The 18,942-nt window shown below is 33.6% G+C and overlaps 1 protein-coding gene across 1 annotated transcript in view; it reads left to right on the top strand.

Annotated features, from left to right (window-relative positions):
- Smp_165820 (putative dynein heavy chain) overlaps positions 1–18,942 on the top strand; it is a gene marked incomplete at both ends in the record, with an annotated part of 95,771 nt that overhangs the window by 19,662 nt on the left and 57,167 nt on the right. Inside the window, 8 exons of the mRNA XM_018789135.1 lie at positions 2,692–2,898; positions 4,359–4,589; positions 5,940–6,225; positions 8,949–9,113; positions 10,799–10,972; positions 11,471–11,688; positions 14,421–14,561; positions 17,721–17,966. Coding sequence (XP_018654608.1) covers positions 2,692–2,898; positions 4,359–4,589; positions 5,940–6,225; positions 8,949–9,113; positions 10,799–10,972; positions 11,471–11,688; positions 14,421–14,561; positions 17,721–17,966 — 1,668 coding nt within the window. The remainder of the gene's footprint in view (positions 1–2,691; positions 2,899–4,358; positions 4,590–5,939; positions 6,226–8,948; positions 9,114–10,798; positions 10,973–11,470; positions 11,689–14,420; positions 14,562–17,720; positions 17,967–18,942) is intronic.

Raw genomic sequence — 18,942 nt, 5'->3', positions numbered from 1 at the left:
AAATTCCAAGTTAGAGTTTGCTTTGTGATCCAGTCTGATGATTTCCGTTATATGGGTCCTTTTCAAATCCAAATTTTTACTCTTATTTCCTCCACAGCTGTAAACTGGTTTATTCTGTACCATGTTCTGTTATTGCTGATGGTTGCTGCCTTATGGATCCGAAGTACTGTGCGTAGACAACTGTTTATAATTACCTGTACCTTTTTGATAATAGTTGTAGTAATTGTCCATGTTTCAGTACCGTAAAATGTACTCGTCCTTACGTCGGTGTTAAACACTTCAACGTCGCTGTTGTCTGACATTTCTTTCGAGTTCCGGGTACCCTTCAGTTGCAGGAATGCTCTCCTCGCTTTCCCAATCAGTGCCTTCACATCTGCATCAGATTCTCCTCGTTTCTCAATAATGCTACCCAGGTATGTAAAGCCTTCCAACTCTATTGGAGCTTCATCATGAAGTATGATTTGGTCGGTGCTCACTGTATTGTACTGCAAAATCTTCCTTTCTCCCTTGTGAGTGTTGAGGCTCACCTTTCTGGAGGCTGCTCCACAATTCTTCCCAAATAGAACGTGTAACATATTTGCAGCTGTCTCTATATCTAACTTCAGTGCTTCGTCTGGTACGCTATGTTATCCTGCTGCTTTGCCACCCCTGATTTGTCTAACGGCCTTGCTAAATTCTCCGATCGCTGGCGCGGTAACATTTTTAAGAGACCTGTGTGTGCTGCCTCGATGTACGCCAGGTTCAGTGGAGCTGGCTTATTCAAGAGCTCTTCAGATGTGTTTTACCCATCTGTTCCTCTGTTCTTGAATCTCAGTGACTGGCTTGTCTTCTTTGTCCTCGACTGGCCTTTCTGGTTTACTATTTCTCCTTGATAGCTTATTCGTTTTATCATAAATTCTTGTCATATTTCCTTCTTTTGTATCATTTCCGCCTATCAGCTCTAATAGTCATCGTCATTGGTTTGTTTGCTTCTGTGCATTCGGCCTGTGCCTTGGCTTTCTCTGCTCTTACTCGGCTGTTGTTGATTACTGTCTCCTTGTTCTTCCATTCCTGAATCTCGCCCAGAATGTCGGCAGAAATTTGTTCCTTATGTTGGTGTTTGTTGGGGCAAAACCCGTCTTAGAATTCTTAAGTTACTGCTTCTTTGGCTTCTTTTCAGTTGTTATCCATAGCAGTTTCCTCCACTTTGAGTAGATTTTGTAAGAGTTTTATTTGTTGCTGAAACCTATATTGAGTTCTATATAATGACCATTCAAATCCCAGAACAATGTTTAAATGATTGAAATGATTTTCCCTCTTTAGCGTGATCAATATCGAGGATTTTTTCCATGGGATGAAGTCGTTAGCTCCATGCCCGACTCTCCTTTATCCGGGCAAGGAAGGACTCCAGGAGAAGCTATATTTTTATTATAACTAGTTTGAATAACCTGTTTGAAGCAGATTGACTGGAATCACCTGTTAGAATTTATCAGTATGCAGTATTTAAGAAAGAATTACATATCTACTCAATGTGGTAGTTAAAGACAAAACCTCCTTAGATGTATGTCAAGGATTCGTCAAAACTCAAGAAGGTTCAGTAAACGAATAATAATTTCGGAGTAGTGTTCGTTTAGCTCAGCAATCATTCGTAAATGCTTTCTGGTCAACACTTAGTATTCAAGCACCACATCAAGTTTTGTCAACTTACTAATTCATATATATATATATATATATATATATATATATATATATATATATATATATATATATATATATATAATTTCGGGTCATAGTCTTAGTGAAAATAGATAAATAATCATATTTTAAATATTTAATATGGGCATTAGTACACCTTATCAAATTAAATGCCTTAACAGTTTGCCATCCCTTTCGGAAACATTTTGTGTAGTTATATTCAACTAAATATCCTGCTGTTGTCTCATTACTTTTCACTTTAATTTATCAGGTCACACCTAAAATGAGGGATACTAATTAACGAGCCTAAATTATTTGTTTTTGTACTTGTTCAAATAAGAGTAGATTCATCCAACAACTATCAATGAACAAAATTACCATTATTCTGTTCTAAATATTTAAGCAGAAAAATTAGTCTGAACGAGCTTCTTAAAATAACCTACTAATTGTATTCTGCTTTTCAGCTCTAGACCTCATTTAGCGTAAATGTATGAGTAATCAAATTTCCAGTGTATAAATACTTTGATAAGTTCACGTAGATTGATAAAAATTAACTCCTTCATTTGGCGTGAAGTAATTAGTTTACTTGGAATTCATTGTCTAATCCTGTTACCATTGGCTTTTTTTATTTCCATAGAATATAAACAGAGATATAAAAACTCGTTATTACCATAAGTCTTTAGTCAGACATTATGTTCATGAACGTTTTCTGACAGTAAAATTAATCGGTTAATATAGAATTATGACAGAAACTGTTTCATAGCAAAATATACTCACACTGAAATCTTATTTGGGACTGCTGGTTCATACATTTACTAGTCATGTTTGACGGTAGATATTTGATCGGCAAACATCAATGAAATAATTAAAACAGTATTTTCTGATAGTGTAGTTTTTTTCTGACCAAATTATTCCAGAATTGCCCACTTTTTCCACTTGTAATCAATTTCTGTTGTTTCAAACTTCCTCTTGGACTGTATATTATGCATAAGATAATATATATATTTTCCCATATAGATATCGTTTGCAAAAGTTGGTTTACGTGATCCTTTACTTTATCAAGATGAAGGAACTAATCGTATTATTGTTGCACTCGATCCAGAAATTTTAGTTGTCTATCGAGAGATAGAATTATTATCGAAATGGGGATTAGATATACCTGAAATCGCCGTGGAATTAAGTGGAAAAGAAACCCAATTAAAATTACATTATAATAAATTGAAGGTATGTTCGAATGTTTACTCGTCAATTCACTTTACTGCATATTAGTTTGTAAATAAACCACATGAAACGTTTTATTGTGTTTTGTAAAAACACAAATTTATGGGAATTTTTTCGACACTGACTTACACCAAATTATTTTCAGTCAAACGGGTAGTATGGAATAATGATCTATTCTAAGTATGAATAATTTAACAAAAACGAAACAGGTAAGTGTACTTAGTACAGAGATCATAAGCATTGTTCAGATTTTCTTAACTGAAAATTTTAGTTTCCATTCTTAAGTAAGTACATTTTCTTGAGGTTTCTCTCACAGTTTATCGAGATGATAAATAAATGTACAACTTACTTCGGATTCTAGCTACTCCCTTTGCTTGCGCTTCCCACAAATATTAACTGCCTAAATCCTCATATACAATCAGTAAACAGTGACTGAAGCTCAGTTAAATCAAAAACATATGGAATATCCTACCTTATATGAGACCTTTTCAGTTTTATTAAGAGAAAAGGTCAACCATATAATCTTTGGTATTTTGGTAAAGTGATAATGTCAATATCAATAGTCATAGGCATTCATCAATCATCTAAGTAAATCTTGTACTCATAGATTCAAACTTGTGTTATTCACTCAGCATGTCGCTTACTAAGGTGTGGTTGATTTTGAAAGTCGTAAACAATTTTAATGATTTGTCTTAAACCAAAGATAAGGCTTTAATAATTTGAAATCGTTGATAGCGATTTTTATTGGTTTTCACTTTTAGCTTTTAATATTAATTATACTTGTCCTTATCCCATTATGTTATTACCATATATTGTAAACAAACTTTCTGGTAAAGTTTAACCAGGAAGACAGGTATCTGCCTTCTTTCTCTTTATTGCAACAAGTTTGTATTGACCTCTGATGAATTACAACCCATATACAAATTATGATAGAAAAGAAGAAATACAGAATAAAACATCCAGGTAACCCAGTATAAGTGGAATCTTTTGGATATTTCTTAAACAATAATTGCCCTAGAACCTTTTAATTCAAATTCTTAATCCTGTAATTGACAAGTGGTATAATCTGCTGGTTTTAGTTTGTCCAATCTCACTAACAGTTATTTGCAGTTACCAAATATTATTAGTTTAGAACAAATCGGTGTTTTACCTTTGTTACCAAGTAACGCTACTCCTTAAAATAGTGAAATAATTACGTATCTCTGCTACATGAACATTTTGTTTAGACAGGATCATATATCTCAGATCGTCTCCACTCAATTTTTAAAATTTCAATGTGCGGTTATTGTTATTTCATCTTTCAACCATTAGCACTGTTTATTAAACCTATTAATGATCAATTTTGAGTGATTTTTCCATCATTCAGGAACATCAACTGTTTGATGTCTTTAAAATTTTATCCAATTTTTTAAAACCAAAAATATTTAAACAGTCGTTTTGCCTTCATTTTGTTAACAATTTAGTTAATGTTGACCAGTATAAATGAAATAGAAGCTAGTCTAGATCCAATGTTTATCAAATTAATGCGAGCACAGTTCGCACATTTGCAAAATTTACTAAAACCTGGTTTATCTTTGTTGAACTGGACAAGTCTCGGAATCAACCATTTCATTGAAGATGTAACCACTTACATTAATCAGTTAAAGTTACTCAGTGAACGTGCAAATGATCTGAAAAAATACCGAATAGAACAAGTAAGCTGAAAAACAGAATGATTAATAAACTTCACGTGAAACATTATGGAGGAAATAGGTATCGTTACTAAGGTTTGACTTGATAATTTCGAATAAATTGAGCATTGGGTAGATTGTTATAAATAAATAATTAATCCAAGTTTGGGATTAATTTTGATTTGGTCATTTATTCTCTGAAGGACTGGCTTACACTGAGTCAAGAAACGTCAGAAAATCTAATTTTTCTAGTCATTGGAATATTACAAATATATTAATTTATTTATCATGGAGGAAAATTATATTCGTAAAAATCCCAGCTATTGAGTTTTAAGTAAATCCAACGTATCGCTCAACAATCTGGTCCAAGCTTTTTTACGGAAATATAATCAAACATCAAAATTATCGAATATAAATAGGTACATGGTTCTCCGATTAACTGTATACTAAACAGGCCATCCAATCATAGTAACAATGTTGAAAGTAGGGATTTGTTGCAGTGCATATAAGACATTTAGTGTGTAAAGAAAAGTGTGCCAAGATAACAGTTGTATGTATGCGTATGTACGAGGTGAGAGAAAAAATTTCATTGATTTTATATCGTCTAATTAATATTTTTTGATGAAATCAGATAATTCTGTAAATTATATGAGTCAAACATGTTACAGCAAGCATAAAATGAAGGTCAGTAAACAAATAAGTTTTGAGTATAGAGTTGTGGGGATTGTTACGTTTTCATTGAGATCATGAATCGACCAATTTTAGACCACATTGAAAACCTGGAAGTACCAGGTGGCTGTTTTGCCCTAATATGGGACTTCTTGGCAGTGTGTATCTTCAACCCCTCTCGAGAGACTCGAATGCAAGACCCTTTTTCGCGCACGAACTCTTAAACTATGGTTGCCGTTATTTAACTACACAGGAAGAACTAAAGCATTTGAACCTCATACAGTTCTTCATCATTTAACGGCCAATTAACCACAAGCATACTGTGATACTGTAAGGGAGGAAAGCAAAGTAATTGACATTCCTCAATATATTGCTTGAATTGTCGACTTACTGGAACTTTAGGTACTAACACTTCCACGTTTGCTACTTCAACTCTACCCATTGCGTCGAATTATTCGTTTGCAACATAGAATCGGTATATTCTGCTTTTTACCCAAGAAAATATTTCACCCCTTACAAACAGGTATTTTAGGTATTCATATTTGAAATTCATTCCTGATTTACAATCCTAAGCTCAGAAGAACTCGATTTACTCAGCACACGGAAAGGCGAATATGAGATGAAAGTGAAACTTGAGACTTTAAAAAAAGTTAACATGATGATTTATATGTGGTGCCAAGACATTTGTTTGTTTTAAATTTTTAGATTTTAAACGAAATATCTGATATAACTTTATGTGAACTAAGTGATTCAGAACCGTGGACCATAGATTATTTCCTAGAACATACCAATTATCTGTGTAGTAAAGCCGGAGATATCTTGCAAATCAAAAGTCAAGTTATTCAAGATTCAGTGCATGAATTAATTGACATGCTTTGCGGTGAGTATCAACTACAGTTGATGCAAGAAGAGGAAAACGATGAAAGAAACATGACTCGTATCAAGGGATCTGGAAAATCAACACTGTATTCACAAAAGTCAATATACTCAGGTAATCGGATTCATTTTAACAGTGGTGATACATGAATACACCCTATCTATTTTAATCACTCATGATCAGATTGTCAGACTCTTATTATTAAAGCTGTAGATTAGTGAGGAAGCCACTCTACTTCCAAACATTACGTTGTGAATTCCGCTTTCACTCCATGTAATTTGGTTTGAGCAACCAGATAGTATCCCTACCTCTCAGACAAGAGATATGTAAGCCTGAATACTTTAACTGATTTTGAATTACTGATTTGGATTGAGTAAGATTAGTCAAGTTTCCGATTAAAATACCTATCGTTTTTGATCAATATAGACAAATGATCCATCAGTTTGCCTGTTATCTTAATAAATAGTGCACCATTTATATTTTAATTTTCATTCAACTGAAAGTTACCACAGCAGTTAAGCACTTTAGATCCAGACTGCATAATTCCAGTCTGTGCGTCTCATAGAAATTAAATAAAGTAGGAGCACATTTTTGCATTGTGTACTCTTTGATGGACTAGAAATATGCTTTTTTTGTAAGTCATAATTTATATAATTTGGGGAAAATTGTAGTATTCTACAGCTGTATTTTTCTGAATATGAAACTTTAAGGGAGCCATGAAGTTTATGGTTTTGAAAGCTAATTTATAGAAACCTGCAGAAACGATACTTCATACACATTTCATACTCTCGTTTACCTATGACTTATTAATAGTATTTTCTGGTTAGTGTTAGAATCAAGAAGCCACAGTGATTGCTCTACCCAATATGAATCTTAAAAGTTCAATGCCATATGATCTACTTAAATACCACAATAAAATGTAATTTTCAAATAAATAGTTTTAGAAGAGGAAATTTGTGAAACGTGAGAAATATATAGACATAAGAGTCAGGAGAACAAATATAAATATCATTGATCTAATAGCTGAAATGAAATAAATGTCATCCAAATGATAATTAAGAGTTCTGAGCAGAAATAATCTCTATAAAATGAAGTAGAAATAGTTCGGTCAAGGTAAATGGAAACTACGATAGAAATAGGTCTTGATAGATTGCTTTTGTATACACAAGACACATTTTAAATTTTGAACAGCGGATATTTCTGTGGTGTAAATTAGATTTGGTTGTTTCCTTCTTGGAATTTTCGACTGGATTATGTGAATGATGACAAAAGTTGGATCTGAAGCTGATTATATTGCAGAATCGTCGGCGTAAACGACCCGAGTTGTTTCTCACTGACCAGTGCTAGTAGATACTCTAGACTAGGCCACGCGTATATAGCCTCTGCCAGGGAAATCCTACTCACTGCCTTCTCGTGGCGGGGGTGTTGTTTACAAAATTGAGAGGACGAAGAGCGAATGTCCGACCCTTTAACCGGGTTGAGGTACACGGAAAGTCCACCTAGGGGTGTTGGAAAACCTGATTCCAAACCGATGGTGCACATGGGCTCCAGTATCTTGAGGGAACAAATGGAGTATGAATCAATTGTTGGTTACCGGCTACCATGGCACTGCATCTTCTTAAGATGCTCCATTTCCTTGTGGATCAGACCTTTAGGTCAAAGGCTCCAGGTGTGGCCCCCTATGAATACCGCCTGCTTCGGTTTGGGCACCCGGGCAGTATCACAGCCCTCACACAAATCAAATGAGCTTTGTGTGGCGCATATATATCCGGTGCCACTTTGCACCAATATTTATGTGTTTAAATAAATAAATACAAACTGGTTCAAGTATTTGAGTTATCGTCTGGAATCACCGGGTAAGTAGTAGTGAGGTTGGACACAGGATATTAACGGATGATGGTAAATTGGTTGGTGAGGTTGTGAATCTTCATTGACTGAGATGGTTGGGTGACGTGTCACGTATACCTGAACACCGATTACCACAACTCGCTATGCTGACTAGTATTGGGGATGGTTGGAAGAAAGTACGGGGCTGTCAAACCAAAACGTGATATCAGTGCTTGAAGTCATTAACTTTTAGTCAGAACCATGTTGGTAGATGCAGACTACTTGGTTAGGGTCCATGTGACTATTGTAACCAGTGGTTGGAGACTGTGTAACAGGGCTCAGAATCGATCACAATGGCGTAGGTGTATACACTCTCTGTCTTCCCTTAAACCACGAGATTAAAATTGCTTCATATCTTTCTTCCTGTACTATACCTTTATATACAACCTTTCTTTTATATATTACAACCATTAAAATAACTACTTCTATGAATTTAGTGTTCATCTTGTTGTGCTAATTAGGTTTGGCAATTTGGACCGATGCATATGTTTGCCTGGTTCTACGTTGTAGCCGATTGACTGTCTGACTGTATATTCGAGTAGTACGGTGATCTAGCTATGTCTATAACCAGTTGAATTGGAACTTCAGGATTAAATTCTCCATGCAGACCATATAGTCTGCGTTTTTCCAAAATATGAAGGCTTTAATCAGCTGAAGTTTTCGGATGTTAATAAGGAAATATATTTTATTCTTTTCTACATGTCCACAAGCTATGCTTCAATTATTTCAGTTTTATTTTTTCTCCATCAGGCTTCGGAAATTTATTTAATTTAATTACATGTCAGTGAATCAAAAGAAATATCTCTTAATTTCATGAACGCGTCGCTGATCATTCCTGAAAGTTTCTTACTACTATAACAATGTCGAAGAGCATTATTTGTTGATAAATCTAATTAAATGATTTTATTTTGTAAAAAATTGTTTAGAGAGTGCACTTTCAAGGACAACAGGTGCAAAAAGTGCAAGAGAATGTCGTCAACGGATAATTGAAGATGCTGCGCTCAGGGTATTAGAACATTTTCATCAGAGAACTGTGGATACTTTAACTAAATTAGTTCGTAATACTTTGGATAATCTTCGTAAATGTTTAACTTTGCCTTCAATTTTAGCCTATGGTTAGTTGATGATTCTTCACAATGTATTTTGCATTGTTCAACTTAATTTGAATTATAGATGATTTTAAGGAATAATGGGATATTTTATCACGAGATCTATGTCAGATCAACTAGAATTGAAAGTAATAAATTAAACTGAAAGAGTGGTTTTGATTAATTAATGTAGGATTTACGAGCAGTACCATGCTATGAAATAACTATAACTGAATCTAAAATCCTTCGTTTACTGGAACTCGACCTATGATTTGATTAAATATTAAACTATAATATTATTGATCCATCAACATTTAAGTTAAAGATTCCCTGATAATTAAATAGTCAAAATGTAGAAGTTGGTCACTTTTTTCGTAACGAAAACTTTCGTGTTTTAAAGAATTCAGAAATCACCTGATTTAAAAACTAGCTCACCTATTCATGATACTGATTAAGAACACAATATAAAAAAGAGATTTATTTCAAACACCATTGTCTAAACCATATTAACAAACACAATCATTTGAAGTAGCTCAATGAATATTTTCAATCTTAGTAAACATGTTTACGAATGATAACTCAAGTACTGAATGACAACAAGGCAATTTTTAATGTTCTAAGGGGTCATTAGTGTGTACAAATTAAAATACTAATTTTAATCGGAATATTAACTCAAAGTTTTACAATTTTTGCTGCTTCTGTTGTCATCGGTAGTAGTAGTTATTGGTCTGATAAATGGGAGACCATTATGGTACCAATACACTGAAATGAATATCGTGTATGTTATAACGTATAGGCGCGTGCCCTGTTTGATATATGAACGTGCTGATTCCCGCCAATGAGAGAAGAGCAAGTTATCGATCGGAGCAATGGTACATAAAATCGTACGAGGAGTCTTGATTACTTGTCAGTCCTCCTATCTGTCTAGCCCAGCCAGTTAATTCCAGAACACCAATGACAGCCTCGGCAATATGAATCATTATTCACAAACATACTGGGTTTATATACCGACCAAACAGACCACAAGTAGAAAATAACATTTGTACAATAATTGGTCAAATGTGGCTGTGAATATGGGGAAAGTAATCAATAGACTGATGATAACTCAAGAATCGTATAATAATAGTTCAAAGGTCAAAATAAAGCTAATGATACAACAATTATACAATGGGAAATATACGTATTACATTGGTCCATAAATAGTCCTCAAAAGTTATCATTCATAATTCACCAGGGGATATAATAGTGTACTTAGATGACAGGTGTATGATGACTTCCAACACGTGCCCCTAAACGACTTACGTGACATAACTATGCCACATACATGAATTCTATAGAAATGATGTTGGGTCTATAAACGTAATTCGTCCAATAAGCATTTAGTTTCTTTTTATTTACAGTTCTTGTGATGCTAATGTGATTACAATGGAAATGACTAGTATTTTTAAATCATGATCATTTAATCCACCAGTCGAATCAATTTTTTTCTACCCTCAAAATTGCAAGGCCGCTATTCATTGGTTTCTGATTATAAGCTAATATTCATATGATGGCGTTCCAATGACATGTCAAATTTATGAAACTACCATGACGGCCAACTTTAAAATAATGCAGTTTTAAATCATCAATTCATAAAAAGTTATTTCTTCGATAATTCATATTTTACTGCATACTACTAACTGAACATTTATCATTTATATTTCTCGTTTCAGATAGTGTGAATTCAGATGGATCAGTTCAACTTTATTTTTCATGCCATGCACAATTATCCCTACCATCAATCGTACTACAGCCGTCTCTTGATGATTTTCAGAAAGCGTTGAATACTGCTACACATTTAATTATATCTGTTACTCGTCATATTTCAGTGTGGGATTTAAGATTACGTAATCCATTTGGCTTAAAAGTTCGTTTTGTTTCTTATTTATTATTAAATAGTATCTTAATATCAATGATGTCCTTGTCTCATAGTGATATTCGTTGATATAATAAATGGACCCTGGTGAATAAAATTAGACAACAGTGTGATATACTTGGAATAAAAGAAGTGAACAATCTGGCAAATTGGTCCCCACCTAAGTTAAATCTGTTTTCATGAAAGGAAGCAATCGCCTGTAATAGGTTTGAAAGAAACAAATAAGCCCTATTTAAAGATGATTTTAATTAATTGCATATCTATCATTTACGGTTAGGTTGTAAGCGAATCAACTACAAACATATCTGACTCCCTTGTTTTAAACCGGAAATGTTATTTTTTGGCCTAATTTTGTTTCTCAATGTAAACCAATAAACCTTATAGAAAGTCTTTCTCTCTTTATAGGAGCATTCTAAAATTGAAGAAAGCATTTCATCAATTGAAGAAGTTAGAAAATTAAGTCAAGCAGACAGTTCAACACATTCGGGTAATGAATGGACTAGAGAAGTAACTGTATCGTCTGAAGCTAACGAACTAATCACCTACGCAACAGATGAGCGCTTCAGTTTTGCAGATGATGAATACGAAAATAAAAATGATGAAAATTACTTTAACAAAATTTCTCAAAATAAGGAGATAACTAAACTAAGGGGTATGCTTTCAAATGCTTTCTCATCGATTCAACAGGTACGCTACAAAATTTCATATTTTCTTAACTTGTAGGACAAGCAGGGTTTTGATGGAAAACGTAAAAATATCCAAAATTATCTCGTTAAAAGTCTGTCACTAACTCAAAAGTCTAGATGTTTCTTCATAAATAAATTACTATATAGTCATTGATGATATCGATTTATTCCGCTTTGTGGCCTTGCTGAATCCCTTAAATGAAAAAAAACACAATAAATTGTCACTGAGCAGATATCATATTTTTGATAAGAATCTTGATAACGAATCACATTAATATATGTTCTCACTTACTTCGATGGGTCGAACTTGCAAGTCTTAGATTTCATATTATCTATGGTGTTTTAAAACAATGAACACGAGTGAGTTTTAGAGGTTGTTGCTAAAGCCCTTATAAGCAACTGTACCAATCAATGCTAATTAAAACGGGATTATAAAGAAAAGTGTGTATGTAGAACACTAATTATTAAAATAGTTTATTTAAAAATACAGTTTAAAAATATAGAATCGACTGATGACTTTTCGAGTCATTGATGTAATATTATCGTACTTGAATTTGTAGGTACGACTGCTGATGTGTTGCAATCAGAACTTATTGTCCACTCTATTCACCTACTTGACATCAAATATGGAGAAACGTGAAATCAAGTAGCTAAAATTATTAGACAAATTATAAACGTGAGAGACCGAGCTTTAAACCAACGAATTTAATAGCACAACTTGACATATGTTTCAACCAACGACCTACTGAAACTTTTCTCCTAACTCGATGTCTGTTTAGTTGATAAGTCTATACAATCAAGGACAATGATGTGTCCACAGAATTAGATTGCTGACTTGCAAATTATTCCTATCCATTTTCACATAGCATAATGTATCATATTCAACAGATAAAACGACATAAGTGGTTTCGCATCATTGTTTCAGTTTTTTCTTTCTTACGACTCAATTGACCACAATCCTTTCTAATCCTGTCCATCCTGACCAGTGCCACACTTCTTTATCGACAATCTTAAAATTTCCATATTGTTACCCTTTCACTAATCCCTTTAGCCTCTTTCACACGTATAGCTAGTGTTGAAAACTAATATGCTTACATTAAATATGAAACTGAACAGTAAACAACTGTAAACAATTTGATGTCATGAAACGGATAAAGAATTTTATTTTTATAAACACATTTACAGCCGGCTGTGTTTGTTCACTGAACCTCATTCACCCAGAAGATGAGCTTATCAAATATCTAGAGATTTAGTATACTGATCCAAGAAGCCTCGTTTTGTGCTGATAGGTTAAAATCCGATTGCAGAAAGTTAATCTCTCGACTTGATCTGATTCGACAGTCATTATGTTTGCATGCCGTTCAGCAACACTGTAAGCATCTTGATGATGCTGGAGACACAACGAAAAATTGTGTTTTTACGTACGTACCCAATATTTGAAGTTTAGACCCACAAAGTCTCATCAAAAGGTTTTTAAATTACTTCAGAAACCCGAACCATTGTATCTAGCAACTAACAACTTTTGAACGTTTGACTACTTTTGTAGAGAGTGTACTTTGAAAAGGATTAACAAACCTTTTTGCAGGTTGTTACAGAACTATGCATGTGGCAACAATCCGTAATTGTCTTTAATGTCTTTTCAAAAAGATTTCCTTCATCTAAAGCCTAGAAAATTTCGGTGTATCACATAAAAAGTTTTTAAACAAGAGCTTGAAGGCAGTATTACCTTGCCAACTTCAAACACGATAAAGGGCACAGTCAGCTTTAACATGTTTTGATAAAGTGTGATCAATATAGTCCTGAAGCACTAGCTTCAAAGGGTTTTAAGAATTGTATTTCAAGTTTGTTAGTTACGCTGTTTGAGACGGTCAGTAGTTGATAACAATTAGACTGTTGATTGTCTTAGGTTACAGGAAAAATATTCTTGCATAATAACCATTGAAATATCAGCCTAACAAGCATAGTTTAACAAATGCTAGGATCCATTATCACGTGACTGTTGAGTGAGCCTTAGAGAGAAGAAATCTGTAAACATAAAATAAGTCCAAGATCCATCCGAGTGGGTGGAGATGAATTCTTATCTCCCTTCCGTATCGCCGGAACATAGACATTTAGCTTCATTCCATTGTATCCCTATCTCATAAGCTAAAACTGAACTATGATTACATTGACAGAAAGCTCTGGTGTAATTGTTTATGATTTAAGCTGATGCCTGACAGGTATATCATGGTAACAGTTTTTTTTTGACAAAAAATGAGTAATTGTTTCAGAACTACTTGCGCTCCATTATCTACAAAGGCTATGTTAAGTTGTGGTTTTCTAAGTTCGATATCTCGTGTTAGATGAACTACTGAAGAATTCCAACTTCCTTTGATCAGCAGTATGAATTTTGAATGGGTAACAGTAAGAACGATTTTGTCCAGTAATTTATAGTGATATAGAACTACGTTCAAAGTGATTGGACTCACTTATCTGGATGTTAAATAAGACATTTTAGCAGGCAACATACAACCATGAAGATTCATTGACATAAATAAACAGAAATAATGATTAGTCTATTTTGTTTTGTTATACTCTGTTTCATTTGAATACAATGTGATCATATAATGTAAAAAATTAGACAACATTAAATTCAATAGTTCGTCCTATAACTTCATGAATTCGAACTGGCATTGTACATGGTGAATAATTTTTAAAATTTTTTGTAACCACAAGTTTTCTCTTCTATTATAGAGTGCAAAATCCTCACTTCAACATTTTGACCAATATAAATCGTTATGGCAGAAATCTAAAACAGAAGAATTCGACAAATTCATGTCAAATAATCCATCTGTGATTGATTTTGAAGAAATTATTCAACAGTTTTATGAGAAAGTAAGTTGATCAATCGGATTCTGTCTTATTCTCTTTTTTTTTTGTAAAAACACCCTTCAAAATTGAAGGTTTGTAAGATGTATGGGTCAAAAGCGTTCTTGTGAATTTCAGGAAGATTTTTGCAGTAATTGGTTGTCAATGTAATGAAGAATAATCTTTTATTACCTGTAATATTCTAGGTTATTTTACTTGTATTGACTCATTACTTTTGACAGACTATTAAGTTCATCTTACAACTACAAGTGGCTTGCATATTTGACTTTAGTCAACTCATGAGCGACATATGTTTTATAAAAACACATCAAAACAGAAAGGTGAATGAAGGTAGTTCAAACGTCCATAATTGGTTTCCAGTGGGTGAACACTTTTACTCTAATCACTTAAACTGGCTTTTTTCCAGATCACTCATATAGTCTAATTATTTTTACTTGAAATATTACAAAATCTAAAGGTATATTAAATTTGACATTTTCTCCTGTCGTAAATTGAATAAAAATGAAAATAGTAACCGAATAGTAGTTCGCATAATTGGAGATTACTCTTTTTTATTTTGTTTCTGAGTTTTCCTTTAAATGTTTGAGTGGGTGAAAAGTAAACGCCATATGAATATTCAGCTGGATGATCTTCACTTTGATTACATAATGTTTATCACTGAATTCTAATCTAAAACTTAGATCTTGAAGTAATACTCCGAAATAACTAAATCCTTCCAGAGCAAAGAAAATTGATATAAGGTTTTCTGTCTCAACAAGTCTAACTTACTGATGAATTGAAGAAAGTGTTCTATAAACATTTTTAATAATAAAGTTTACGTATCATTAGAAAATGGTCGGATGTGACTAGTATTTACTGGAATGCAAAGATTTGATTCCGACTGAAACATCCTTCTCAATGATTATTTTACGACATTGATCTGTTCATGATCTCAATCAAAATATTAAGTCATACTTTTTAGTTTAATAACATTGAGACTATGTTGTATATTGTTGTATAGATGAAATATCTAATATCAATGAAATACAAATCAAGTGATGCAGTCGACCGATGTTATCAATGATGCCAAACAGTAAGAATTAAACAAAATGTAGAAACTAACTCATTTCACTAGATTATTATCATATCGGTTAAGTGCACTGGCGCGAGACTGGTAGGTTCTGGGTTCGAATCTCGCGAGGCGAGATCGTGGATGCGCACTGCTGAGAAGTCTCACAATAGGACGAAACGGCCGTCCAGTGCTTTCAGGTTTTCCATGGTGGTCTAGCTTCAATTGACTCATGATTTCAACTATGAAATTACTGAAACCTCCAGAAAAACCCCCTCTGATTATCATATTTGTTTTTTCCTCTGTTTGTTTAGTATCCGGTAATTTATCATATTCAGTGGAATTATTATAAATCTTTGAACGATTAATATGAAAATTTGCCATTACAAAACATTGTTCATAGGACAATAAGTATTTAGTAGGAAGACCATTAAATATTGTCTTCAATCACTCTACTGAATTTTATCACCAACAGATTTGTATCAATAATACACCCAGATAAATATCTAAAAATTATTTAAAATAACATTAGTACTAATCAAACCAGACAAAATTTCGTAAGAGGTAGTTATTTACTTGCTGCACATAAACAGCCAAATTAAACTTGGAATAAATTTTGATCAGTCTTTTTTATTATGGTGATTATTAGTGTTGCTTTATTTTAAAATGTTAAAGTATCCTAAATTACATTGTCTTACAGTGCTTAATTTTGATCGGTAACAAACTGAAGTTCACTATTGCCCTGGTACGGCCGAGACTGGGGAGAGTCCACTCTCCCTCTCGAAATGCTCTCACCTGTCCACATGCATATAACCACTTCCAAAGAAGTCTTAATCACTGCCTTCTCGCGGCGGCGATGTTGTTTACGAAATTGAGAGGAAGGAAAGTAAATGTCCGGGTTGGTGGACACAGAGAGTCCACCTAGAGGAGTTGGAAAACCCTGATTTCAAACCAATGGTGCACATGGGCTCCAGGATCCTGAAAGAACAAATGGCGTATGAACCTATCGTTGGTTACCGGCTACCATGGGACTGCATCTCATAACGTTGCTCCACTGCCTTGTGGATCAGACCTTTAGGTAGAAGGCTCGTGGAGTGGCTCCATAAGAAAGCTACCTACATCGGTCTGGGCACCCGGACAGTATCCCAGCCCTCACACAATACGAATGTTTTGTAGGGCGCATATGTATTTGGTGCCTCTTTGTATCAATATCTATGTGTTTAAATAAACATAAATCAAAATAACAATAAAAGTGGAGTTTCTAAAATTCACTTAAATATACTTGACACATTCACTTTCCCAACTTCTGTAAATGAAAAGAAACGAAATAGTAAAAGTATTTTTGCAAATCAAGTGAATACAACAGTCTAACTTTTTTTGCTTGATCATTTAATCATTTTAGTCATCTAAAGATATTCAACTGAGTCAATAAAATATGGAGAAATTCAATTTCATAATAGGTTAGGAAGACTACTTTCAAATAATCAGTACTTCTAAACTGGACAGTTTTTACAAGAATTCAACAGATTTAGTTCGTTTATTTTAGTTTACAGAAATGTTAGGCGAAATTCGCTTCTTTCTCACTCTCTAAATACCAACTATCAGTAAATTAAAATTCCAACTTCTGATAGAATACCATCTAAACTCATGCTAAACAACTTGAGTAAAGATTAACGCTAAGTTCACATTGCTCAAGATTAACATCCAGTACATTTAGAGATATTTCGAATGTGTATATCAGAAGTGAAATGTCATTAATTAGTGTCAGAGTGATAAAATGAAATTTCTATGCCATATATAAGCATTCCTATTTCATTTTGAGTTAAAAATTGGATGGTGGACTGCTAATACAGCTGTCTGGTGTTTGTTTATCAACCAAGCCGTATAAGAATTGTTGATTTAAACGAAGTTCAAAAACAATTGCATGGAATTCTAACAACTGCTAAATTTGGGGCATTTGCTAATCACAGTGTTATAGGGTTCGCATTTTAGGCAAAATAAAAATATCGTACATAATAAATAGCTTAAAGCTATCACAATTTGAATGGTTTATTTTCTTTTGTGAGTTTCTAACCGCTGTAGAGTAATTCAAGTTTTTTTCGATTTACTTCCTGCAGGATCAATTAATTTCTAATGAGCCTGATGTATGTGATTGCAGTCCACTAGCAATTTATACCAACCACTTAAAAGATGGATTACTTGCAGAAACAAGAAATTGGCGCTTGGAATACGGGAGATTATGCAGCTCAAAATTTAAAACTCAAGTTGATTCTTTGTTTGCAATGATAGAAAAATATGAAAAGATCTTATCAAGACCCATCAATGATCTAGATGATATAAGAATACTGATGAATGCATTGAAGGTGAGAAATGTTCTACTTTCTATAAATATTTTAGCCGAATAATTGTTGTTTGTTCAGAAATGGAATTCAGCTAGTTAATTGTATCAATCACTAACAAAATAATGTTACTTTAAAACGCTTTCCACAAGATATTATTTTAAGACTGTCTACCCATTTCATATGACATTCAAACTGCAACCGACTAAGTCATTTCTCGACATATCAAGTATTAGGCTAAACGTCGTAATCTTCATGCTGCTATAACGTTAACTTTCTTGATGTTGACCTCAGTATCTTTTGTTTATAATTGAACTACATTGGTAGAATCTGTCACAAAATCGGAAATCGGTGAGGTTACAGAATAAAAGAAAATGTTAGTTAAAAGATGATCGGAAACACTTGAGAAGCGGTCTAACTGATTTTCAATTACCTTACAGTTACACACTATTCCACTGGTCTTCATTTCATAAGAAAGGACGGAATTTATTTTATAATAGCCATAAAATAACCATTTTCCACGATATTAACTTCCACAATCATCCGAAGCGTAATCGAAACATTAGAGCATCAAACCTAAGAAAACTGAATAGATTTTGAAGCAAACTTTGCATATATTGTTCGAAAGTATGATGCTTGTCAGATTGCCAAACAGACATACTGATGTCCTGCTACGGCCCTATTCATTTACCTGGGAGCAATATTCTACTCCATTCGTCTAAAAATCTCCGGTGAATATCTGTTATTGAGCAGAGTATACAATAGTGCAGAATCATACCAAATTCTTTTGACTGGAATACTATCAAACAGATCAGATTTAGAGATGTTATGTCAAGTAATATCTGTCTGTGTTTATACGAATTCCTAACGTTTATTCACTTTTATCATAGAAAACCTTGGGAACTGATTCTTGTTTCACTGAATTATTGTATAGAGATGACGTAGTCCTGTCTATTTAAGTTTCTGATAGAACGCAGAATTTTTCGAAAGCCATGAGCGA

The sequence above is a fragment of the Schistosoma mansoni genome, chromosome W (genome assembly GCF_000237925.1).
Source record: "Schistosoma mansoni strain Puerto Rico chromosome W, complete genome".
Lineage (NCBI taxonomy): Eukaryota > Metazoa > Platyhelminthes > Trematoda > Strigeidida > Schistosomatidae > Schistosoma > Schistosoma mansoni.
The sequence above is the reverse complement of the archived record's forward strand: the minus strand, read 5'-3'. Positions and strand labels throughout refer to the sequence as shown.